General features: G+C 41.8%; 1 protein-coding gene and 1 long non-coding RNA gene across 2 annotated transcripts; one reads left to right on the forward strand and one right to left on the reverse strand.

The window, feature by feature from the left end:
- Window positions 1–3,072: 3,072 nt before the first annotated feature.
- LOC121616819 lies at window positions 3,073–6,389 on the reverse strand. The gene is made up of 2 exons (XR_006007367.1): window positions 6,333–6,389; window positions 3,073–6,254 (listed from the first exon to the last, which is right to left on the reverse strand). It is a non-coding gene; the product is annotated as an uncharacterized LOC121616819 (long non-coding RNA).
- siah2l (seven in absentia homolog 2 (Drosophila)-like) lies at window positions 5,745–24,994 on the forward strand. Its single transcript, XM_041951600.1, has 3 exons — window positions 5,745–6,261; window positions 19,976–20,155; window positions 20,564–24,994. Exons 1-3 carry the CDS (start codon window positions 5,791–5,793, stop codon window positions 20,933–20,935), a joined length of 1,023 nt encoding a protein of 340 aa, XP_041807534.1. The 5' UTR covers window positions 5,745–5,790; the 3' UTR covers window positions 20,936–24,994.
- Window positions 24,995–25,099: the final 105 nt, after the last annotated feature.

Consider the following 25,099-nt stretch of genomic DNA (forward strand, 5'->3'; position numbering starts at 1 on the left):
CTCAGTCTGATCTGCCGTTCATTGAGCTCTCTCCTCAGCCGGAGCCTTGTTTAAGGGCACCTCAGTCGTGGTAATGACCCAGATTTATCCTCCCAGTCCTGGGGGGTTGAACCGACAACCTTCTGGTGGTAAGCTCTCTTCTCTAAGCTTTCTGTCAACACTGCAGCACGTTCCACCGCTGCTGTAGACTAAGAAGACGTTGATGGGAAAAGCCTGTGTTTAACTAGAGCTACAGCAGTTATAATTGGTATTTTATAATTACAGTTTATGAAATGACAGGGCGTTGGTGTCTCTGGTCGTGATGAACCGACGGAGGATCATCAGCTGAATCTGCACAATGAATCCCACAACTTTACTGTTTTGGTTCATTCTCAACACTTTCGTAGCAACCTAATAATGTTAGAATAATGTTAAAAATATATGTTGTTAATATCACCACAGCACCTATTTAATAAATGTGACTTTAAATCAAATTAAGGGCAATTAAATGCAAAATAAAAATACCGTTCTCACTCCCTACGAAGTGTAATAAACAAAAGTGCTGGATAAAATTAAAATTATTATTTTTTGTTTCATGTGTTGGCTGTCAATCTTTCGGATCTTTCGTGTCCATCAACAGGGTTTTTAAAAATACATCAGCGAGCTTGTTCAGCGAGTGAATAATTAAAGGGGCCGGTGCGACCACTCGTCTGATTCCTTTGTAACAGGAACCAAAAGCTGCTTGTACCTCGAACACATCAGGTGACAAATACTGACATCCCCCGTCGACCAGCACACCCCTCACCCCGAACCCATCACCTGTTGTTGTTTTCAATTTCAGCAAATGCGTCCATGAATTATGAAGACAGTCACACACAGCAGATACACATGAAGAAAGTGGAGTTTGTGATGACTCTGTAACAGCATGAAATGTCTGTAGAACAATACCAGCAACAATAATACTGGGGAAATTAGCAACAAAAGGAACCAAATTGAACTTAATTTAAAAATGATCAAGAGCATAAACTTCCTTTCTCTTTTGTTTAACTAATCCCATGAAAAGACCAAAACCAACAATACCATACCACCTAACTGCCATTACATAAAACTCATTTCCGTATTAATACATATTAATATGAATAGAAATTACTTCCAATAAGTGAACTATTTACTCATTATGCTGCCCTCTATAGGCAAGTTTTGTACCATCAATGGTTAATTGGCTTTGACTTTGAGCTTGAGTGTTTTGACCTTTTCAGGTTACCATAGTTCAGTCAGCAATAAGTAGTCACACAGAAGTGTAGTGAGCTGGTTTCTTATAAGTTGTAGTTTGAAGTCATTTCTAAGAGTGACGGAAATATATGCCTATGAGTATCCAAGCATATGCTGTTGTTTGTTTGATATTTCAATTGTAATCTCACCGTTGAGTCTGATAGTTGTGTTAACCACTGAGCTACTTGTCAGAGTAGACATAACAAGGCCGATCTGTCCATAATAAAGTCATAGTTGTCCAGAACTACTACCACTATTCAAATTTCTGTCTCCAGCTTCCTGTTGTTGTTGTTGTTGTTGTTGTTGTTTTACAATTAGCAGTCAGTGGAGTTTGTGATATGCTACCATTAAGCTAGCGGACTTTCTGTTAACTTTGTTTATATGTGTTATACGTCCCTTTAAAATGCAAGACCAAGTCATATTTATCTTTGTTTTTACAGTTTTACAGCGCCTTTGTGTATGAGGTCATAAATAAACGACCAAATCAAGAAAAAACAGTCTCCATTTCACAAGTAACTGTTTAGCCTCTCTAGACACAAACGTTCAGGGAGGGCAGAAAACTCATGTTTGAGTTCCATTTGCCAAAACTACAGTGTCCAGCTGTTATTGGAAATTACTGAGCCTTTCGAGAAAATGAAATTGTGATTGAAGATTTAGATAGTCAGAAGGAATGAGTAGGCTTGGAGCTGAATAGCCACAGACAGTACTGAGAGATGGATTAACTCATTGTTGCTTTTTGTTTGTCCAACTTCTCGCCCAAATGATCCAACGCCAACGCTTCGCTATTCAGCAACAATCTGAAATTAATGTGGATAAAATGTTATATAACATTTTTAGCTACAGAGGTATGGCTCTATCTCAACAGCTATCAGATGATCACATTAAACCTGCTAAATATGAGCATGTTAGCATTGTTCTTAAGCGCATGTTAGCGTGCTGATGTTAGCATTTGGCTTTACAGCCTCATTGCAACCTCACACAGCTGCTAGCATGGCTGTAGACTCTATGGATTATACTTGACAGGAACTAGTTTGTATACATGTGTCTGATCACGTTGGAGCACAAATTTGTTCCACATGGCCACAGCTGAGTCGCTCGTCGTCGGGGGAAGATGGAGAACATTTTCAGACAGTTGCCCCTGGAGGACACTGACAGTGTGTTCAGTTGTTCACAGGGAAAACTGAGTTCAGACCTTTCTCACCTCCATACTGCTGATCGGTCACTGCATGAAAATTGCCTAAATGTTAGATTGTTACCAAAGTTGTCACACAAAGTGTTGAGGGAGGGGGTTTCTAAAGGTTTTCAACCATCTGATGAGCAGATCTGATGAAGACAAGTCGCCTTTCGTTGAAGTTCTGCTTTAGTAAACTGGCTCGTCGCACCACAAAAGTCCACATGAGAGTGTTGTGTGCAGTGTTGCTATAAAAGGGATTCATTCATCGGCCCTCTGTTCAAAATCTATTCATCGACAACAACATAAAACTACAAGAACCCCTTTAAATGAAATGTGTGGCGTCCAATTCCACAGCAGACATCTGCACTGGACACACAGATTAAACTGATATCCATCTGAAACATCTCAGCCTGTGAGAGAACGAGACAAGACATCTCTAAATGTTCTCTTCCTGACCTCCGCCCTCTGTTGCCGACGCTGCGAACGAAATGCGACACACTCGCTGAGAACATCTGACAATCAGACAGTCGGATTAATAAATAATAAAAAATAAAGTTTGAGGGTGACGTTGAGGACATTAAGAGGAGATTAGCGGATTAGCAAGAAATAAATTGGCTGACACACACAGTGGTGATGAAGTCAAAGAGTCAAAACCAAAACACAAGCCTCTTTATTTTCTTTTAATGGAATTTAAATACATTTTTTTTACAAATATAAATGTGAGTGTACGATTTCAATGATGAGATGACGATTTTCTAAACTACAGAACTTCAAGTTTGTGAAAAAAAACAGAAAGGAAAACTGGCTTGCTTTAAACGTTGATTTCAGGTTTAATTATAAGCACAAAAAACACATGACAGAATAGGATTATAGTGTTAATAAGAAAATAAATTTGACCTAAGGTTCACCTTTAAAGTCTGAATATAACACAAGGATCCATTTTTGTTTAAATAAAACAGACAAAAAAGGCAACAAAAAGAAGGCTGTTTTTGTTGGTTTCCAGATGGTTGAGCGTTCACAATGCAGCAATAATAGAAAAATAAAGTAAATGATAAATAAAAAGGCATTAAGAAACACAAGATAATATAAAGAGATGTAAGAATAGCATTAAAAAATAATAAATACAAATAAAAAGAAGATAGAATTGAATAAAAAGAAGGAAAAGTTACAGTACAGTGAGATACAGACAGCAGTAAACAGAAAGGTTTTAATTAATTTAAAATAACTGAGAGCTGGAGCAGATGTGCAGTTTTCTGGTAGTTTGTTTCACGTTGCTTCTGCAGGTTTAGTTTGGACTCTGCGGACAGTGAGCAGACCTGATCCCAGACCATCTGGGCAGATCATGCCAGAGCAGCAGATCAGACAAAAGCCAACAGGAGTATTTTAAAAGTCTATTTTTGACAAACAGGAAGTCAGTGCAAAGATCTGAGAACTGGACTGATGTGATCCGCTTAAACACATCAGCACAGCTCTTCAGACTCCCCCGCTGGCTTTATTCATCTTTTTCCCCTTTTCTAACAGCCTTTGTTGAGTGCACTTGAAGGCATCTGAAGGTTAATTGAGCTGGGGCGCTGCTGTCAGCCAATTCTTTAAGTCCTCCTGGAAATAAAAGTAAGAGCCTCTCAGGCAGGCTGGGGGCCAAGGCTGGACTGAACCAGCCAACAGAAACCAGCTCTGGAGCCAAACTTTAACAGTACACACTGATACTGGGAGCAGATGCATGTAAGCTCGCTCTCACACCTCATCTGTGTGCCAGTTAGGTTCAGTTCGTTTAGGCTGATGTGAAAGCTGCCAGTTTGACTCTGGTGTGGACTACAGAACCAGACCAAGACCATCTGAAAACACTGAATCTGGCTGGTTTTCCTCCTTGGTGGGATTCATTTCGGCAGCCACTATGGACCAAACATCTGCACAGAGACCTAAAATGTGTTGGAGTGTTCACGACATGTCATGTCACAATGTCTTTGGTTAGTCTCTGATTTTGTTGCCGTTTTTCAGATTTTAAAACTTTGAACCTGAAGGACTGAACCTGCCACCTCAGTTTGAGCTTGAAACTCAACTACCAGACAAATATAGTTCCAAACTAAAAGCACATTTTGAAATGATTATGAAATACAGATTTAGCTTTATCAAACTCACATTCTGTCCTAACATTTACAGCTCTCTAATAAAGGTAATGCAGCTCAGGAAGGACTACAGACTAACAGACTGTATTTGAATCTGGCTGACCTTGAAATGAACGCAGCCTGCAGCCCAAATGTTCTCAGACTCGGACTGAAATCATTCCTCCCTCATGAGGTCAGTTTTTACTGTAGTGAGTGCAACACTTATGTCAGGAACTTGAATAGAAAAAAAAACATTTCATGTTTATTTTCTTTGTTTTTTGTGTTTTCTGTCTGAATGGTGTGCCTAACTCGTTTAGGAGCCCTTTCATATTTTATGTACTCATTAATATCTCCCTGGAACTGAAGAACCAGAAGCATTAGAGTGATCAGGTTGTAGGGAGGACAGAATTAATGACAATTGAGAAAAACGTGAGTTAAAGTTACACACACTTAGAGAGGTTGATGACTGAAGGTAGTACACAGACACAAAGTGGATACGAGGAGGAGAGCAGAGTGCAATTACACCGGGATCTCCACTGAGGGGCGCCAGAGATATACTACATTTTCTCGTAGTAAGTAAGGGTACCATTATGCAGGATGTTCCCTGTCAGTGTGCTACTGTAGGTACATATTGGATTATTATCTATGTATATGCAGCTATTTCATGTTATAGTTTTCACCCATTAGGATGCGTCATGTGAACAGTTGCTTGTAAGCTCTGTATACAAAATCAGAATCTACATAGTAACTGGTTAAACCAAAAAAAAACTTGATGAAATAAAAAGTGAAAAATTCCCTCTGTAATAAAGTGAAGTGTAAGCATAAAGTAGCACAAAATGCAAAATTAAAGAGAGGTAAAAGTACCTCAGAGTGTTACTTTATACTCTCCATATTCTGTGTAGTACATGGTGTGTAGATTGTGCCAAAAGCAGTAACACTACCGGTATTTGAGACGGTTGTTTTTGTGTGTGCAAAATTCTGAATATTTGCAAAAGTATAAATATTCATTCATAATTACTGAAGCGTTGCTGTCTTCTTCTCGTGCTGCTGACCGAACGTCGTTTTTTTATTTTATTTTTTACCTCTCTTTCACTTTGCTGCCAAACATTACATAATGACACGACTCAACTCTCTGATTGGCTGAGCGCCCTGTCAGTCATCGTGCTGCGCCCAATGATAGCGGCCGGCAGGCGATACAAATTGGCAGCCGCCATGTTGTGTCTCCGGGGGCCTGGAGCGACGTCCTGTAGTAAACAGTAGATGACGTTACCGCTCGCTAGGCAGTTCACAGGAAACGGACCGCAGCTGGAAGCCATGAGCCGTCCGTCCTCAGCTGGAGCCGGAGGTGGAGGACTCGGGGCCGGTAAAGCTGGCGGAGGAAAGCACGGTGGATCGGGAGGTGCCGCTGCCGCTGCGGCGGCCGCGGCTGCGGCAGCAGCCGCCGGCGTGTGCTCCGTGGTCGGGTCGGGGTCTGCTACCCCTTCCACCGCTGTGTCCCTAGCCTCGGCCGGTCTGCCTGGGCAGTCCCCGGAGCTCACGGCGCTGTTCGAGTGCCCGGTATGCTTCGACTATGTCCTGCCGCCCATCCTGCAGTGCCAGGCGGGTCACCTGGTCTGCAACCCGTGCCGCCAAAAGCTGAGCTGCTGTCCGACCTGCCGAGGCCCTCTCACCCCCAGCATCCGGAACCTGGCCATGGAGAAGGTGGCCTCCACACTGCCGTTCCCCTGCAAGGTAAAAGACACACGGACACACCTGGTCACCTGCTAACAGTTGGCCGTCACAAACTCAACCTAAGTACTCACTTCTGTCCACTTTTCCACACAACTTCCTCATTCCGCAAACTGCTAACTGGCGCAGGGTGTGCGCGTGTCCTGTGACGTCACGGGGGCGCCACCAGAACCAAAACAAATCCTGAGTTTGGCTCCGCTGCCGCGCCGCTGCTGCGTCTAATAAGAGTCTAATAAGAGCTCGTTGGAGAATAAGTGTCTCCAACGAGCATGCTCTGCTGCTGCGCACAGAGACGCTGCACACGCGTTTCTTCCTGACGGTCACAGGCTTCATCCAAACTGAGGTGGTGTTTTTTAGGTGGCGTTTTTTAGCTGTTGATGTAAGTGCGAGGGGCATAATGTTAAGCAGAGAAAAATAACTTGTGTTAGTCTGTGGAAGCTCTCTCTGTCTGATCACACAGACACAGTTAAGGCTGGAACATGGCTCTCCAGGCCTCATGTAAGCAAACACTCACATGTCTTTTAAATGTTAATGGTTTTTTGAGTCTACAGGTGTTTTGGTTTTTTTTCTAAGACCTTCCTCCTGATCTGGTTTGGATTACCCAATTAGTTTCCTTGAAGCACTTTGCTGGCATTTGGAAGGTGTGCATGTTGGTTTTTCTGTGAGACTGAACTGTTCATGGTTACCAATAACACAGAGACTTGTACTGGTGTCTTACCAGCTGCGACTGTATGGTTCAGGGCCTTTTTAAGGCAGTTTCCTATGGCAGCTGGAGGGCTACCAAAGACGTGAAGTGCATATTTTTAATGTCAGACACAAGTTCTTAATGCTGGATTGCATTGTTAAATAAATCCATCTTATAATTAGTTGAGAGTTTGATGCATAACCATCATCAGTATGAATAGATGGACAAGCTGGTTATCTTCCATGCAAACATCATGTCATGTGGATCAAAAGTGGCTCACAGAACAGGTTTGGAAAGACATGTTCAACTATCACAATTGCTGTAATGTTCAGGTGTCCACATACTTTTGTCCGTGTCCGTCATCGCGTCCAGCTGACAGGCAAACAGGTAAACAGGTAGTCGGGCAGTTGGAGGTGCAGTGATGCAGCTGGCTGTCACAATCAGCTCTGATTCCATATCAGACGCATTAAAGTTGAATTGCCTTACTGAGGTCAACTGAAAGCTGAGGAGGAGGAGGACTGAAAGAAAAATACAGAGCAGGGTGCTGAAACTAATGTTTGTACATCAGTTATAGCATATTTAATTTAATCCCTTAATACTGTTCCTACGTGTTTGGTTTATACACAAATTATGATATAAATATCATTTTATTTTTAAGAAAATCAGCTCGGAGACTTGAGACTTGCTGAAGAATTTGAAGAATTTATGGGATTGTTTTGTTAAAGTCATCTTATTGTTGTGTGATGCAGCACTTTTCTTTTGATGTTTGTTGAAATTTCAGCTGTACTCAGATGTCATGCAGGTTCAGGTGTGCAGTGAAACCCCACTGTTTGTTTTGACAAACCTGAACAAAACGTGACCCCATTAGTGATGTAAAATAATTTTTTCACATTAAATCAAGACGACGACATTCTGGAGTTTTTAGAGAAAACCGGATCAGATTGTGCTTCAGTTTCTGTTTGACTTCACATTGTTTGTTTCTGACTTTATATTAAAGACTACCACCATTAACATGTTGTCGATAGAGATGAGCTGCTCTTCCTTTACTTCATTTCCATTTCAAACCCGGAGAATCTCATCTGCATTCATGCACACATTCACCGCCTACCTGCAGCTGTGTGTGTGTTTGTTTACTAATGGATGAACCTGGCTACAGATTCATCAGTTATGAAAATACTTCCAGTTGATTTTTCTGTGGGCAGACTAATCGTTAAAATCGTTGCAGCTGTAGTTTGATGTTTTTTTTTGTTTTGTGCACGTTTGCAATACTGTGATATTTTCCGATACTAGAAAGTTGTTCCTTTTAATATCCTGATATTGATTTCAGCCCTACACTCTCCATCATGTCGGCCATTGATGTGATAAATCTGACTCTTGAGTGCTTGCTAAATTCTCCATCAGCGTGTAATTGAATGAAACAGGCCGTTCCTTAGAGTGGCTGTCTTCCCTCCTGATCCTCTGCCTTTACTCCATTCAGCTATTTGATCTGTTTTTGTTTTCTGTCAGGCCAAACGCAGGCGATGCTAGGCGAGCTAGAAGCAGTGACATCATGCTCTGATGTTGTTGGAAGGACTTTATGAAGGCTGGATTTTGGGTTAGCTGCTTTCCGCCATCTTTATCATTGTTAGACCGCTACAGCTTCATGGTGGCTCATTGGTTAAATGTAAGGTTAAATCTGTTTTTCAACTCTAACACCTACTGTCTTTCGTGGGAAAAGTCCCATTCACGAAAGCAACGAGACTTAACTTGTAATTATGATATAGTATCCCATAATTTCAAATTCTCGAATCATTATTAGAAACATAGCTTATCATTCTTTTCAATGTCCAAAACACAAAGATTTTCAGTTTACTGTGTTAGTAAATACAAAGGAAAGCCACAAATCCTCAAATTAGAGAAGCTGGAACAAGAGAATGTTTCATATTTTTGATATTCTGAGTGAATACAGTAAATTACGACATCCACAAAACGTCTATTTCAGCGGAGTGATGAGGAGACTGTAACCTTCCTCACATTAATACCTGAGACTAACAGAAATATCTGATTTCCATCATGTTTTCCATCAGTTCAGCTTTGACTGAAGCTCTTTTAATAACGTCTGCCGCCAACTGGAGAATTTGCTCCACCTGCTGTTTACCTCCATTTGACTGTACATTATATCAGCTGAACAGTTTCTATAATCATATGAGCAGGTTTGAGACCAGAGTGAGGAGCAGTAGCCTCAGTAGACCAGAATGCATTGCAGCTACAGGACAGGTGTCTGAGAGCTGGCTCTGAGCTTCTGTAGACAGTGAACAGTTGGCATTTCCTGTTATTTTTTTCTTCATCTTTGTTGCTAAGAGCTAATCTCTGGAGTTCTGCACCTGTCAAACAGTGTGGGCGGGGATCTGTTTTGTTTTTCACACCGTGGCCTTGGGGCAGAGATTCACCAGATTTGGTGAAAGCTTTTACTGTCTGGTAATATGATGACATATGATGACCATGAGATGATTTGTATCTGTCTGTGGCTGTGTCAGACTTTTGTGGACAGTGTTGCACATGAGTAAGCAGGACCGAGTTACAGTAATATTAGATTCACAGACTCTAAATCAGAATATTTATTGTATCATCATATAAATATCGCTAGAGATTCACCAATACAACATTACAGCGAGACCTCCTCTCTATTGACCAGCATATACAGACTACAAAAGTCATTAGAATAACTTCACATACTGTTAAACTAGACCAATTGATAGTTGCTTAAAGCCTTTGGACTCTTAGAGAGGCTGCAGGTTTTTTACAGACTCAGGTTTTGTGTCTTGTCCTGTCTTCAGCCCAGGCATAACATTATCTAGAATCAGAATAATAGCGTAGTTTTTTAATCTATCCGAAAATTAGATACAGAACAAACATCAGTCTGGTTTGTTAATGTGAACTGTTCCAGATGATCTAACCAGTTCATTAATAAATCAATAGACGTTGGGTGTAAATCACACCACAGGTCATCATGTGGTTTTCACATGACACGTTCTTAAAAAGCTCAGTTTCAGCGGAGGGAACAGAAGAACATGTTTTTCAGTGTCGCCACATTAACATGACGTGACCTCAGAGTGTGTTATTATAGAAGAAGAAGAGGAGAAAGGTCAGAGGAGCAGGGAATTCTGGGGCAAGAGGAGAAATTTTTAAAAAGCGAGTGTGACTGAAACCCAATCACACATTTACCTACAGGTACAACATGTGATGGAAACACACTGCAGAGTTGAAAGGAAGGAGGAGAATGTATATATGTGTGTGTGTGTGTGTGTGTGTGTGTGTGTGTGTGTGTGTGTGTGTGTGTGTGTGTGTGTGTGTGTGTGTGTGTGTGTGTGTGTGTGTGTGTGTTGGGGGGTGGTGTTGACAGATGCTGGGAGGAGGAGGAGGAGGAGGAGGAGGATCGCACTCTGCTGAGCGATACTCTCCTTTTATTCTCTCTCTCTCAGCTTTCTTTCTCCCCGCCCCCACTGTGTGTGTCTCTGTGTGTGTGTGTCTCTGTGTGTCTCTGTGTGTGTGTGTCTCTGTGTGTGTGTGTGTCTCTGTGTCTCGTGACGGTGCTGTGTGGTCGGTTGGAGGGTGAATGTTTCTCTGCCGCTCAGTCTGAGAGGAAGAGAGAGGTCGAGAGACATTTACTATAAGCATAAAGAGGGAGAGTGTCTGTGTGTGTGTGTGTGCCGCTGGTATTCACTGCCGGTCGATGGACGGACAAACGCCACACAGCTGAGTGTGTGTGTGTGTGTATCGGCATTTGTGTTTTGGCTCTGCGCCTGTGTGACAGTCACTGTGGGTGTTTGGGTGTTTTCAGAGCCTCACTTTTTCACCACAGAAGAAGAAAACAGTTGTTTTTTTTCTTCTTCTGCTGCAGTAGGAGAGAGAGCGGGCGAGCGAGGTTCAGCTGCATTACTGCTGCGTCTGTTTAGATTCACCAACAGAATCTGGTACGTGTGTGTGTGTGTGTGTGTGTTTAACTAAGAATTCCTGTGCTGATTGATCATCAATTGGCTCTAGTTTTGATTAATTGTTCAGTTGTTGTTGGACCAAACTGCAGCCAGCTGATATTGTGGTATCTTGACTGGACTGAAACAATTGATTATTATAATTGTTGATTTATTTTTTGTGAATTGATAGAATTGATGGCTCTGATAATTTACAGTGATCATCTTTATTGATTAATCTGCCAGTTATTTTCTGGATTAATGAATTGGGGCCGCAAGTAGTATTTTCATCGCTGGAGAGATCATGGTTACTTTTGACAAATTGATTAATTTTAGTCTCAAAAATGTCAGGAAATGACAACCAAAGTGTTTTCCCAAGAGTCCAAGGTGATGCCTTCACATCTCGTTCTGTCCAAACAGAGACAGGCACCAAATCCTCAATAGAAGTAGAGAACAGCTGCTGTTTTTCTCGATAAATCAAAATTGTTGCTGATGCCTCTTCAGAAGATAAACTAATAGTTCAGTTTATCATTAAGCTCCAGTTAACAGTACTACAGCTTTGTTAGGGCTGAATGATGAACCTTAACACTGTTATGGTGCCGACTGAAATGTGTTTTGTAAAGTACTGAAACCTGACATGAGTGTGTGGTCAGATCCAGAATATCTCTATTTATTTGTACGCCTGTAGGGGTCATAAAGTAGAAGACACCATTTTCACAGCCTACAGATTATGCACATAAACATACACATTATATGCAAGATGCAGCACAGTGAACCAATGTGGTTCGACATGCTGATCAGATATTTCATGCAGCTGAGGCAAGTTGCTTAAAGTCCTATTTTAATTTGCAACATTTATTTAGAGGTACTTCAGAACTATAGGGCCCAGGTCTAGTTTTGATCCTGATTTGATCTGACAGCTCAGACTAAACTCAGCCTTGGACGTCATGAACCGTCTGAGTGTAAATAAAGGATTTGTTTCTGAGGTGAATCCTCTGATTTTCGTGTGTTCTTGCAGAAACCAAACCTGGTCCAACGTGCAGCCAGTCGTTTTAATCTCTCTGCTATATGATCTCCACGTGGCTGTGCAGTCTGTCTGAACAGCTGCCGACCGGCTGCTGTCTGTCTGGTTAAAGTACAGCGAGCGGGGAGGGACAAATAACTTCAGAAATGTAACTTTAAATTCCGAGCCTCTAACTTTAGGACAGTGAAGCAATGAAGGACTGAATACGCTACCTGCTAACCAACATGTAGCTCTGGCTGTTTGGACTTTGAACCAAGATGTATAATTTTGCCTGTTTTACAGTGAGAGAAAATGAAAAGACGTGTATTCTTGAGTCCATAAACTTTATAGAGACATTTTATTGTTCAAATTAAATGTTGCACCTTTTAATACAGACTGCAGCAGCTGCTTTGGGTGTTAGTCGACTTCAAGGCTGGTACTCTTCCTCTGAACAGCAGAAGAAGCTGCTTTGATGGCTCCTCTCCTTTTTGAGTATTGATGATAAAAATAATCATGCACCCAGGTGACAAAATGAGACATTTGAAAGCATGCTGTGGGCTTTAGGATGTTGTGCCCAAACCTTAAATCTAAGTGTTGTTTTAAACATTAATTACAAAATCCAAACAAGATTTCCGAAGATTTCGGTCTCGTTCCAGGATTCTGGATCAGGGTCTTTGTGTGGGATCTGTTGCCTTCTCTGCTGCTCTGTGGGAGTGTGAAGAGTTTGCTGGTTGTTCTGTTTTATCTGGCAGGGATATCTGTTATCTGCTGGCTGAGGTTTCTGGACTGTTGGGCTGAAAGTTTGGTAACTGCTGTCTAAAAGTAATCAAGGTGTGTTTGTGTGTGTGTGTGGGTGTGTGTCAGCTGTGTGCCTGCGTGTGTGTTCGATGCTGTGTCCGGCCTCCTGCTTGCCTCTCCTCAGGGAGCTGGCTCAGTGGCGCTGCCTGCTGGGCTGGCACCGCCACCATGGAGTTGGTTCGACTAGCGCCACAGGGCTAACTGCTAACACTGGACAACAGCAGCAGCAGGGGTCAGAGGTCAGGGGCAGGGCCAGTCGACCCGTTGGCCGCACCAAACCACTGCCTGGTAGTCAGGTGAGTCCTGGACCAAATGGAGATCCGTCCTGGAAACATCAGCCTGTCCTGTAGCTGCTGGTCTCTGTGGTTCTTTGATGAATTTGTCATTGAGTTAGTAAACTACGTCAGTTTGAAATGGCAGCTCACGAGAGAGGCTGTTCCTCTTTTACTCTGAACACTGACACCAAACCTGATGTTCACTGAAGAGATATGCAGCAGTCTGAAAAGTGCTGGATGCCGCTGCAGTGTGTAATAATCCAAATAGAGCACACGCTCCTGGTTGGTGTAACATTAATGCTGTATTCCTACTTGTTACCTCCAGTTGTTGCAACAAAAGGTAAAATAATTGATTTTCCAGACTCGTATCATTCTGTCTCAGAGCATTAGAAAGCTCTGTGCAGTGTTTTGGCATTTAATAAACCTTAAAATTCACGGCTCTGTCATGCAAGCTGTACTTCCCAGCAGGGATGTGCCAATCCACTTATTTCAGTTCTGATCTGGTTCTGGTGCCTATTTCATGTCTCAGTGGGACCTGAAGCAGCACGCAGCCCCTGCAGCAGATATTTTCTGTCCAAATGTCTCATAAGAGCAGCTAAATCACCACATTTTGTTTATTTTCACACACAATAAACACTGCAGGCTCTCGGGGACATTAGCAAGCACTGTTTGTCCTGTTACGTATCGATGAGCTGACTTCATCTGTTTTAAATTAATCTGATTTCATTATTGATCCAAAACTAACTGACTAGACTGATTTCCTGCCAGTGAAATGCCCTAAACTGCCCTGAATTGAAGCTTGATGCAGGGAATCTTTTTACCCCTAACCCATTTACCAACCTGTCTCACCACACACACACACACACACACACACACAGTGCTTTTAGCCTGATTGGTATTGATCGAGGTGATGCAGGCTGAGGCTCTGCAGCGTGTTTTTCTTGCTGTGTTGGTTTTTCAGCTGAGGTGGAACTGATGGGTACAGAATCAGGAGGACTGAGGGGGAGAATGTGGCTCAGTTTGATAATTCATACAGTATTTCATATTTCACGCTGGTTAAAGGTGTTTGGGATTTGTCATCCGTCGTGCAGCTGTTCCACCTTTGGTTAAAGTTACTGCATGTGCTTACTATTGTTTTTAATGGAGGAGGATGTAGTGGATCAGTTAATGTGAGTGTATTCCGACCACTTGGCCACATGTGTGTTTGAGGTTATTTAGAAACAGCGTCTCCATTACAGAGAGGATTGACAAGTTTATTTTTACACTTAAATACCTCACTTAATATGCATCTAGGTCACTGTTCTATAAAAAACAAATTTATTCTTCATCTTATTTTTTTGATTAATTGATGGTTTAAACAGCTTCACACGCCTTCAGTTCTTCACAGGTGAGGAACCTCATTGACATGTTCACATAGACAAGCAGCTGTGATGAAATGCCATTTACATTCTTCATCACAGTTTGACACTGAAATGTCTTTGTGGAGAAAACAGACAAACAGAACATTGCTGCTGAGCCGGAACTGCACAGCTTGCTTGATGAAAACTGCTGAGACTGAAGCAGACAGGAAATGTCCTGCTAAACCAAAACTAGGAGCTAAAAGAGGGTAAAAATAGTTAGTGATAATCTCTGGGTGAGTCACTCAATTCATTATTTATATGAATTTATAATCGGTTAAACTGTAATTCTAACCCTAAATGCTAAACCCAAAACATGCTTTGAGGAATTGATGACTGGAAAAATGTCCTAACTGTCAAGGTCTCACACACCTAGTCACCTAGACCAGTCCTCACCTACCATTAAGTGAATTTATATACGATTCACTGCTCCACCAGTGAGGGTGCAGTCCAGCTCATACCATTAGAAAGTGTGCTCTTAGCTCACTTATGAGTGTCCTAATAATGAAATTAACAAAATGTAACTACAGCTCTTTACGTGTGTGTGTGTGTGTGTGGTTTGTAGCGCTGTAGCAGGCTTTGCATTTGAACATTTAAAAAAAAACAAAGCTGATTTTAGGTAAAATTCCATTTACCTGGTTTGACTTTAAGACTAATAACAGTGGCAACCATCTTTAAAAAATGTGTAAACAAAAGAGTATTTATCTTCTAAAGATGATGTTCTGCTCTCCGTTTGTTGGTGTGAAGATGAATTAGACATTTTTTTGGCTTATAGTTGTTTAACACGGATAAAACAGATGTTTAATTAGGAACCGTGACTGAAATTCTCACTCTTTTTTCTCCTCATTTTCTATTTAGCTTCAACAGTTAGGGTTCATTTTATTGAATGAGTGTCATTTAAAAAAAAAAAATCTTTTTCACTGGGGAAAGAGTTTTTCTGTCATCGCTTTAAACCGAGAAAACAAGCAGCACTTTGGTCGAAATGAATCCGTCTGTTTTCCAGCCTGCAGCTGTTTTCAGGAAGCTGCCGCTGCGTTCTGACCTGCAGATGATGAATATTTAATGAGACGAACACCGAACCGCCTGCTGTGTCACTTTCCTCTGTTTTTAGCACATGACAAATAGATTATTCTAATCATTACTCCAGTTATCAATAGATCAAAGCAGTGCAATGATGTCAGCATGAACACACCAGGTATAATACTACAGTACTTCTTAAATGTTATTATAAAAGCATTTTTTATGAAGGAGTTTTAGTCTGCCTCTGTGCCACATCTCTGAGTTGTTTTATTTATGAGCCCAGCGAACAAAATGTCGCAGAGGGGAATCAGAAGACCTGCAGGAACTGAAATATCACTGAACACTGAAAGCAAAGACTTCATACATGGAAACCTCGAGAGTTGTCTGTTGTGAGGTTTTTTTTTTTCCGGATGAGTTGCATCATGGAGGCCATGTTGAAGAAGAATGTCATGCCCTCAGTGTTTAAACTGAAGGTTGGTAATCACTTGGACTTCCCAGCAAGACAGTGATCCCGAGCAAACGTCCAAGTCCAGCAAACATTGCTTCAGGAAACGTACCTGGAAAGTCCTTGAATGGATTCCATTGGAAATATTTGGTGAAATTTAAAGAAAGTGAGGCAGCACAGAAACTTCATTACGATATAATACAGGACAGATTCGAGCTTACTATTCAACAATGCCTAGTTTATGTTTTTATGTCAGTTTAATTCACATCAGTGGAAATCTTGCAGGGTGTTGAATAGTTGGGATTTCAACTGTACGTTAATGTGTGCATCTCTGATATTGTCTGGATCTGGTCTGGCTTCATGTCAGGTTTCCTGCCCTCGCACCAGGTCGTGTTGCTGTTTTCTCTTCTGCCGACAGATTCTGGGGCAGCCGCTCTGCTGCTGTAAATAAGAAATGTGTCACCACCAAACAAAACCAGAGAAAGAGGTTAGAATTATATATTCATGAATAGATGGAAGCGTCCGCCATCCATCATCCTCCCACTGCCTGTTCCCGTTTCATCCTGCACACGTGGAGGCGTTTTATCCACGAAACACAAGGCCAAATCCTGCACTTCACCCTCCTGAAGTGAGTCCACTTGTCTCACCGTTTGAGACGTTCAACACCCAGCAGAGCAACAGGAACAGCGACCGACTGTCTGTCACTGCGACTCTCCTGATTGAGCCTCAGCCAAATGCTGTTAAATCCTTTTTTATTAACCGAGCGTGTTCACATTCAGAGAGTTTCACCTGTGTGGAGGCAGGACTGTGTGTCTGCAGAGTTAAGATTTACAGATAAAATGTTTGAGTCGACCGACACACAATTATTTTGAGTTTTCTTGTAATTTTCACTTAATCTCATGTGACAGTAATTTGATCAATTTGGGGTTTTCACGTGTCACCTGTGCCATCAAGATGTCAACCATGACAGACATTTTTCAATGTTTTCTGACATTTTTTAGACAGAAGTGTAAGAAAGCAATTGTTAGGTGAATCAGTTGTGGAAATAGCCCCTAATAATAATCCCAAACAGGGATGCCCTTTTCTTTGAACCTGAGTAATGAGTCTCTCCAGTGTGTGAAGCCCTGTAAATTCAGATGGATTTTGATTGGCTGTCAGGTTGTCAATCATTCATGAAACTGCTCTGTGAGTGATATTGCTCGCCACTGTTGAAGCTGTGGTGTGAACTCCAGCATCCACTTCATCGGTTGACGTAATTTTTGGATCAGAAATGTCCAAAACATGAGGATTTGCGTTGTAAACTGAATGTTTACATTTACAAAAGCCCACCCTTCATTAAGTAGCTGTGTTGGAGCTTTCCATCATAGAGTTTGCAGTGGAATTGGCTTTTGGACCTAAAATTAAAGACGTTGCCTTGGACTCGGGAAACTGGTTTATGAAACATCAGAAACAACAACAAATGGTGCAAATTCCAAACAATTGACCAATAATAAAGATAATAATTGCAGATAAATAATAAAAACGTTTGTGAGTCGCAGCCTTAAAATAAATGTAATATAATGTTAAAGGATAAAATATTATCAACACTTTGTCAAGAATAGTTTCTGTTTGGGATTTTTTTTTTTGTTCTTTATATTTTGATGATGATTTCAGTTTTATTGTTTTACTCTCTGGTCCAATCACAGTCAGTCTGCAGAGAAAATTTACCGTCTAGTGACCAATCAGTGGACACGCTGATGTTGTCTGCCGAAGACTTAATACAGCAGCTAAAGTGAAACCGAGATTTCGACATGTATTCTCTCTCTCTCTCTCTCTCTCTCTCTCTCTCTCTCTCTCTCTCTCTCTCTGCCCCCCCCCCCCCCCCCCCCCCCCCCTCATGTTTATGGATGCTCTCTCTGTGCGCTGAATCGTGTTCAGATGTTCAAACAGCATCACTAACGGCGCCGCCTGCCTCCCCAGAGTCCCCCTCTCTCTTCCTGAGCTCCTCGTCGTCTCGCTGATTTCATACCTCGTTTACCGTCCTCATCAGTGCCCCCCCCCCCCCCCCATACGCTGCTATAGGCTCCTGGTCTATCTATAGGTGCTGTGTTGTTCGAGATGAAAGAGGAGGGAGGGGGGGAGGGAGGGAGGGAGAATCCCATCACTGTGACCTTCAGGATCTCAGAAAATTTGAGGAGAAAGCTGCAGCGAGCGCATTGTAATCTGCTCCTGAATGACCAGAATAGAAACACTCTGAGGCTTTATTTATATGGCAGCCCCATCTGGATCATTTAAATGAGGACTAAATTTAACACACAGGCTGTCATTCCTCATAGCTGCAGGCAGCAGCTCGTACAGAGCGCGTACAGAGCGCAGTGGACTGAATCAGTTTGTATGTAAAAGGGTATATTTTGAAAATGTGGATCTAATGTGTCATTTGTGGAAAAACATAAATAATTGTTCCCACAAACAGAACATTGGATGGCCATAAAAAAAAAAAAAACCTAGAATTTTATCTCATGGATGGTTTAAGGGGTTTCAAAATGGAGGGAGGGCCATTTTGACTTGTCAAACACAAGTGCTGCTAATAACATTAACTGCTGCAACGGAGCCGTTGTTGTTTGTTCTGCTTGTGTTTTTCCTGCCATGGTCAGTCAAAATATCTGCTGTGACAAGGTCAAAGAATCTGCTAAATATTGGGAGGAAATAATCGTGCTCTGCTGCTGGAGACTTTCGAAAGAAATATTCAGAAAGAAAAATAACGTAAAGTACAAGATGGACAGAGTTTATGTTTCTCTGGAGTCTGTCACTGTAGCAGGACAGATGGTTTTTGTTTTTGTGATTAGAACTATTCCAAGCTGGTGTCGTTGATTTCCTGTCGTCTTGATCTTCCTCCCATCCTCACACACCCGTCCGCCTCCACACAGATGCAGAACAGGTTCACTCCTCAGTCAGACCTGCAGTGTCTGAGTAATACCCAACAACTAGAACATCATCGGAAGAGCGTTAAAGAAGTTGAACTGACTGCATCCTCAAGTTATTAGGAAATTCAGGCATTCATGTTGTTGCATATTGTTAGCCATGCTAGCATCTGGCTCTATTCATGGTTGTATCAGCCAGGTGTTCCAGCACTTTGGTCCAGGCTGAAATAGCTCATCAACTACTGGATGGACTGTGGTTCAGCTATTCCTGTTCCCTTCAGGATGAATTGTAATAAATTCAGTGATCGTCCTGACTTCATTCATCGAGCGCCATCATCAGGTCAACATTGTAATGTGTCCAATACTTTGGTTTAAATACCTGCAAAACGAATGGCATTCCCATCAGCCTCAGCTGTGCTTTGTTTGGTTCTAATTGGCAATTGTTAGCATGCTAACACGCTAAACTAAGATGGTCAACATGGTAAACATTAACCCTGTTAAACATCATGTTAGCATGGTCATTGTAAGCATGTAGATCAAAGCACTGCTGGGTTAATGTGCAGCCTCACAGAGCTGCTTGGTTGTAGATTCACAGTCTTATTTTCATATATATTTTTTTATTATTCATGCATTTATTAACGATCTTCCAATAGACATCACCATATAAGGACTTTGTGGACATTCTGAGGTTTGGTTCAGTGTGTGTGCGTGTAATAATTGGGAAATCATTGTCTATAATATTGATACATCATCGCCCGGCCCTGTCTGTTTCTTTTTTCTGTTTTACTTGTTTCCTGTTGATGCTTGAAGGTAATCCCTGACTGAAAGCTCACATCAGTAAATGATTATTGCATAGATTAGAGAGTTCAGATGCTTTTCTTTTCTTGAATGTTTTATCCAAACGGAAGGAGTTCATTAAATAAAGCCTTCATTAGTAATATGTTAATTTGTTCAGAATGACAAATTTACCAGATGTCTTGTTATTATTCATCCAGCTTCATGTTTCTGCTTTCATGCTGACAAATAACTGCTACCAGAAGCAAAATTATGGATCTTTGATTTTTGGAAAAAAAAATATTTTTGAAGGATTAACACGTAGCATTCTGTTTATTATGCAGTCAGAATGAATAAATTACGGTTTAGTTGTTTTAAAATGTGTCAGTTCTCTGCTGCCATTCAGCAGGAAGGTTTTTCAGCGGAACATGTCTCTAATGCGCAGTCCCAAATCTGTGTCCTCCCCACAGTACTCGTCGGCCGGCTGTCTGCTGACTCTTCACCACAGCGAGAAGCCCGATCACGAGGAGGTGTGCGAGTTCAGGCCGTACACCTGTCCGTGTCCCGGCGCCACCTGCAAATGGCACGGCTCGCTGGAGGCCGTCATGCCTCACCTGATGCACGCACACAAGTCCATCACCACGCTGCAGGTCAGCACCAGAACCTTCAGTTTACATCACTGGGTGATCAGTTGTATTGTCATTGTGAGCATATTAGCATGCTTATGTTAGCATTAGATCAAAGTACAGCCTCACAGAGCTGCTATCATAGCTTATTTTAATAGCTCTATATGACTAATGCATTTATGCCAAAATTACAGCTCACCACATAAAGGAATTGTTGTTGTAGAAACCAAATGTTTGGTTATGTGCAGGTCTGGGTGATGGGTTGAAATCATGATATTCATGGAGATATTTTTCTCATATTGATTGTAAACATACATGAGGGGTTCAAACTGTTGCACCAAGCCAGCTAAGACGCACAGAAAACGAGAGCTGAGGATTTCTTTGGAAGAGGTCAGGAATGTATAAGCTGTAATATCTCTTCTTTCTCTGCAGGGGGAGGACATCGTCTTCCTGGCGACAGACATCAACCTGCCAGGCGCCGTGGACTGGGTGATGATGCAGTCGTGTTTTAGCCACCACTTCATGCTGGTCCTGGAAAAGCAGGAGAAGTATGAAGGCCACCAGCAGTTCTTTGCTGTTGTACTGCTCATCGGCACCCGCAAGCAGGCCGAGAACTTCGCCTATCGACTGGAACTCAATGGTAACCGACGACGGCTCACCTGGGAGGCCACGCCGCGTTCCATCCACGACGGGGTGGCGGCCGCCATCATGAACAGCGACTGCCTGGTGTTCGACACCTCCATCGCCCATCTGTTTGCAGACAACGGCAACCTGGGGATCAACGTCACCATCTCCATGTGCTGAGGGAGCGGAGCAGCGTGAACGGCAGTCACAGTCCTACACAGAAGATGGACATCACCACAGAGACACAATGTAGGATCAGTTTGGGAGCCAGAGAGGTGTTGAGTTCACCTTCTGTCTGTTCTGTGGTTACAGGGACTCCTGCGCTGTAAATGTCCTGCGGTGTTGGTGGTACATCTGGCTGAGCCGCTGGAGTCCTTTGTGAGGAAAAACACAACATTTTAAGCAGTTTTAAATGCTGAGATACAACTTCTCATACAACTCAACAGCAGCAACAGAAGGCCAGCTCCACCTGTGTGATGTCTGTGTTTGAAATTTGATGAGGTCGTCCCTCTGTCCCTCGATTGGGTGCCAGAGGAAAAGTGGAAGAATCTCCACCAGTGAAGAGGATCTTCACCGGACCTGCTGCTCCGGCCGCAGCCTGTCCATCTGGACTGGACAGAGACAGAGCTGTCTTGAGTTTATGAGTCCTTCCTAAGCAGGAAGGATTCTGGTCTCATGTGAGGAAACTAATTCCTTACCAAAGCAGCCCCACGAGCCTCTGTCAGGTTCATCAGACCTCCTGTCGGCCCGACGTGTTCACAATATTGTGATATATATGATGCACCTGTTCAATAACTTTGTGCTTTAATGAACGGAGCAGTGGGCTGTGTGAGTCTAAGTGGAAGGTTGCTGGTTCAAATCCCTGCAGCAGTTTATCTATGGACAGTGACTGACTGCATCTAGCAGGGTTGTGACTGCGCACTTCAGTTCACTGCAGACATTTTTGAGGTCAGTGCACGACCTCTGTGGGAACTGGCTGAGCTGTGGAATCCAGTTAATCCTCAGACCTTCTTTAATCTCAGATAAAAGCAGTGAAATGGAGGAATAATCCTCCGATCCCTCTTCCTGCAGTCTGTTTAGCCGCCAGCGCCTTACTTTTCTACCGCCAACCTCTTCTTCCTGCTCAAGCTCTTTCTGAGGGAGTCGTGGTGCTGATGTGCTTCACCTGATATTTTTTCACTGAAAACCTGCCCAGGGAAATGCAACCAAGACTGTTTTGCAGAACTGATACAAGAAAAACGTATTTTCAAAAAACTGCTTGTTTGAAGCCACAGTGATGCGATGGTCAGACGTTATTATCTTTATTTAGCTCAAAGCTCATGTGACACTGTGGGTAAAAAAAAAAGAAAAAAATTCTCAACATTCCTTGTCTTTAAATCTTTGTAGCACCTGACCAGGAAGAAACCAACTTCACCAGATACCTCTGACCACAGACACGTCTGTAACTGAACCGCAAACCCCTCAGACCTCGGTAGCGTTTCCTCTGTTTTTGTTTGGTGAGAAAAAACCTCCTCCGCCCCTGATGGAGACGACATGAAGTTTAAATGACAAAAAATCAGATCCATTTCAAAAAGGCATCGACAGCTCCAAGATTAAAGATACAAAAACTGAAAGCTGCTTGGCTTAAAGTTGTGTAAATTGTTGGAAATAGTCGTACATGTATTTTACTTCTTTACACAAAGTTTGCTAACGAGCAAACTGCTCACTTGCTTGGAGATGTTGTCAAAGTGGCCGAGTTGATTTGTTCTCATCCAGTGGGTCTTCATTGTTAGAGAAAAGTAAACGGTACCATATGGAGCAGGTAGATTATATAATTCTGAGAATATTTCTATAGTTGATGGAAACAAACATTTTCTTTTGCTTCCCCCTGTTGTCAACATAAACTAGCAAGCTAATTAACCGTAGCCAAGATGTTAATTAGTAAGCAAGACAAGAGACGTTCTCTACGGGGCTGCCAGCGGTCAGACTGTGAGACTTAACAACTGACACTTTTCACACGCTGTGAAAAACAAATTCATAACTGATAACGTCGCAAAAAAAAGACACTGACAGCAGCATCGTGCAGCAGCGAGTTATTCAGCCCATCAGATGGAAAGAGAAAAGAGCTCGGAGTGTCTCAGTCAGCGGCTCTTCTGGCAGCAGCACAGTCCGGCAGCAACCTCCAGGGCTGAAAAACAAAGCCAGCAGGGAAGTGTCAAAAACTGCAGTCCCTCAAATGACCACTTCAGGCTGGAGCCAAAAGCCAGTCAGTCCCCACAGACCCCCATAAAATGTCCAACTTTACTGTAGAAATAAACATGTTGACAGCCTGGTACAAAAAAAAAAAGGTTTTGGTCTCTAACTAATTTCCCTGTTCATGACAGCTGCGTGAGGGGGATTGTTATATAACTCACTTTTCTATTTTTTAAGCCTTAATTATATTTAGTAAGTTGAGTCCTGTGGTGAGTAATGTCGCAGATGGCTTATGATGGCTTAAGTGATGAATCTGAATCTGACCAAACTAAATTAAAAAGTTGGCAGCCCTGGTTATCTAGCAAGCTAATGCAGCCTAGCCAAGATGCTAGTTAGATAGCTCAAAAACAAATATTCTCTAACAAGCAAATGTATCGTAACCAAGATTTTAATTTGGTTAAGCTAGAAAACAAACATTATCTAGCAAGCTAATATTTCTTAGCTAAGAAGCTTATTAGTTAGCTAGAAAGTGAACGTTATCTTGCAAGCTAATGTGTCTTACCCATGATGTTAGTCAGTTATGTAGAAAGCAAACATTATCTAGCTAGCTAATGTACGTTAGCCAATATGCTAATTATTTAGCTGGAAAACAAACATTATCTACCAAGCTGATGTATCTTAGCCAAGATGTTAATTAGCTAGCTAGATCGTTAACAAGCAACATAATATTAATGAAAACAGCTTTTACCATCATGGAACAATTTTCACATGACAAAAATTAACTTATTCACTAGTCTTTATTGATAACTTTCTCTGATTTAATACTGCTGTTGTGAACTGTGGGGGAGGACTTTTTGCTGCATCAGAAAACTTTAAGCTACATTTTTATTTCATGATTAATTAAAGTACGTTTCTTCATGATCTGAAATGCTTTATTTTCATTTTCAGGGTGTTTTTGGATGTAAACATTGTCTTGTGGAAAAAGGTGTACCGAAATCTGATTGGTGGAGTTTCGTTACGGCAGTGTGAACACACACTGTTAGCTTCACCACTGAATAATAAACACAGAGGAAACGCTGCTCTCTGATAATCACTTCCACTTTACAACCCGCTGACTTTCTACGAAATGTTTGAAAATATTGTAAATGAAGTTATAATGACAATATATTTTCTAAAAACAAAAGACTGCTGCATTTATTCCTCGTGCTAATTTTGATGTATTTGTGTTAGCGTTTGTTCAGCTGTGCAGAGATTTTGAAAGTAACTTTTCTAAGCTGTTTCTGACATTTGTTCCTGATTCTCCTGTTCTGCTGCTGTAGTTCACTGAACTGTCACACCTCAACATATACTGATACAAGAGAGACAAGAAAAGAAAACCAGGGACTGAGAGCATGTGCCACTGTTCCCTTTTCCAAAAACTGGAGGAATACTTGTTCATAGAGTAGTGAAGTAAGAGGTGTGAGAGAAAATATCACGTTCTTTGATCAAAAACTCAAAGGTACAAGAAGCCTGTGGACATAAAAACTGAAGGAGAGAAGTTTACCACAGCTCCCAGAGTGCATTTAAGCAACAAAATCCAACCGCAGAGCGTCACATTCTGTTAAATGTGCTGCAAACTGTGAGCCGAAGCTAAAAGTTACACATTGTAGAAACCTGATAGTACATTCGGCAGTTTGGATTAATTTAGTGGCTAATATCTTCATAGCAACTGCATCTGAAGCTCATGGGCACTGTAGGATTTAGAGCTGTCCACCAAGCTGAAAGAAAAAAAAACCCTGTAAAATACAGTGATACCAAATTTTATGTATAAAAGCACTGAGATGTTGGCTTAAAAAAATCTAATTGTTTTTCCTAATTAATATGTGAAGATCACCAGCTCTGTTATGGGAGTTTCTGTCACGGCAGCAGGACAATAAGGACAAATCTGCTGAAATTAAGAGTTAAATAGCGACTGGTATCATCTTTCCATCATCTGACTGTGAAATGAGGATGTTGTTTTGATTCAACCTCTCTTTGTTCTCAGTGTTCTGCTCAATTCTGTGATGTTTCTATAATAAATGGGTGCAGTTTGTTTCCCTGTGTCATCCTGAGGTTTACTTCTTTTCCTAAGTGTTAATCAGTCAACTGTAGAGGTGCTGATTGCTGGATGTTCAAGCTGTTTTGGGTATTCAT

Source organism: Chelmon rostratus, chromosome 14 (assembly GCF_017976325.1).
Source record: "Chelmon rostratus isolate fCheRos1 chromosome 14, fCheRos1.pri, whole genome shotgun sequence".
In the NCBI taxonomy this organism is placed as follows: Eukaryota; Metazoa; Chordata; class Actinopteri; order Chaetodontiformes; family Chaetodontidae; genus Chelmon; species Chelmon rostratus.

Bases quoted from the DNA above. Each gene is read 5' to 3' on its own strand.
- siah2l (XM_041951600.1), top strand. From the start codon at position 5,791: ATGACGTTACCGCTCGCTAGGCAGTTCACAGGAAACGGACCGCAGCTG. The intron at 6,262-19,975 runs GTAAAAGACACA...TCCTCCCCACAG, and splicing joins CACTGCCGTTCCCCTGCAAG to TACTCGTCGGCCGGCTGTCT. The intron at 20,156-20,563 runs GTCAGCACCAGA...CTTTCTCTGCAG, and splicing joins AGTCCATCACCACGCTGCAG to GGGGAGGACATCGTCTTCCT.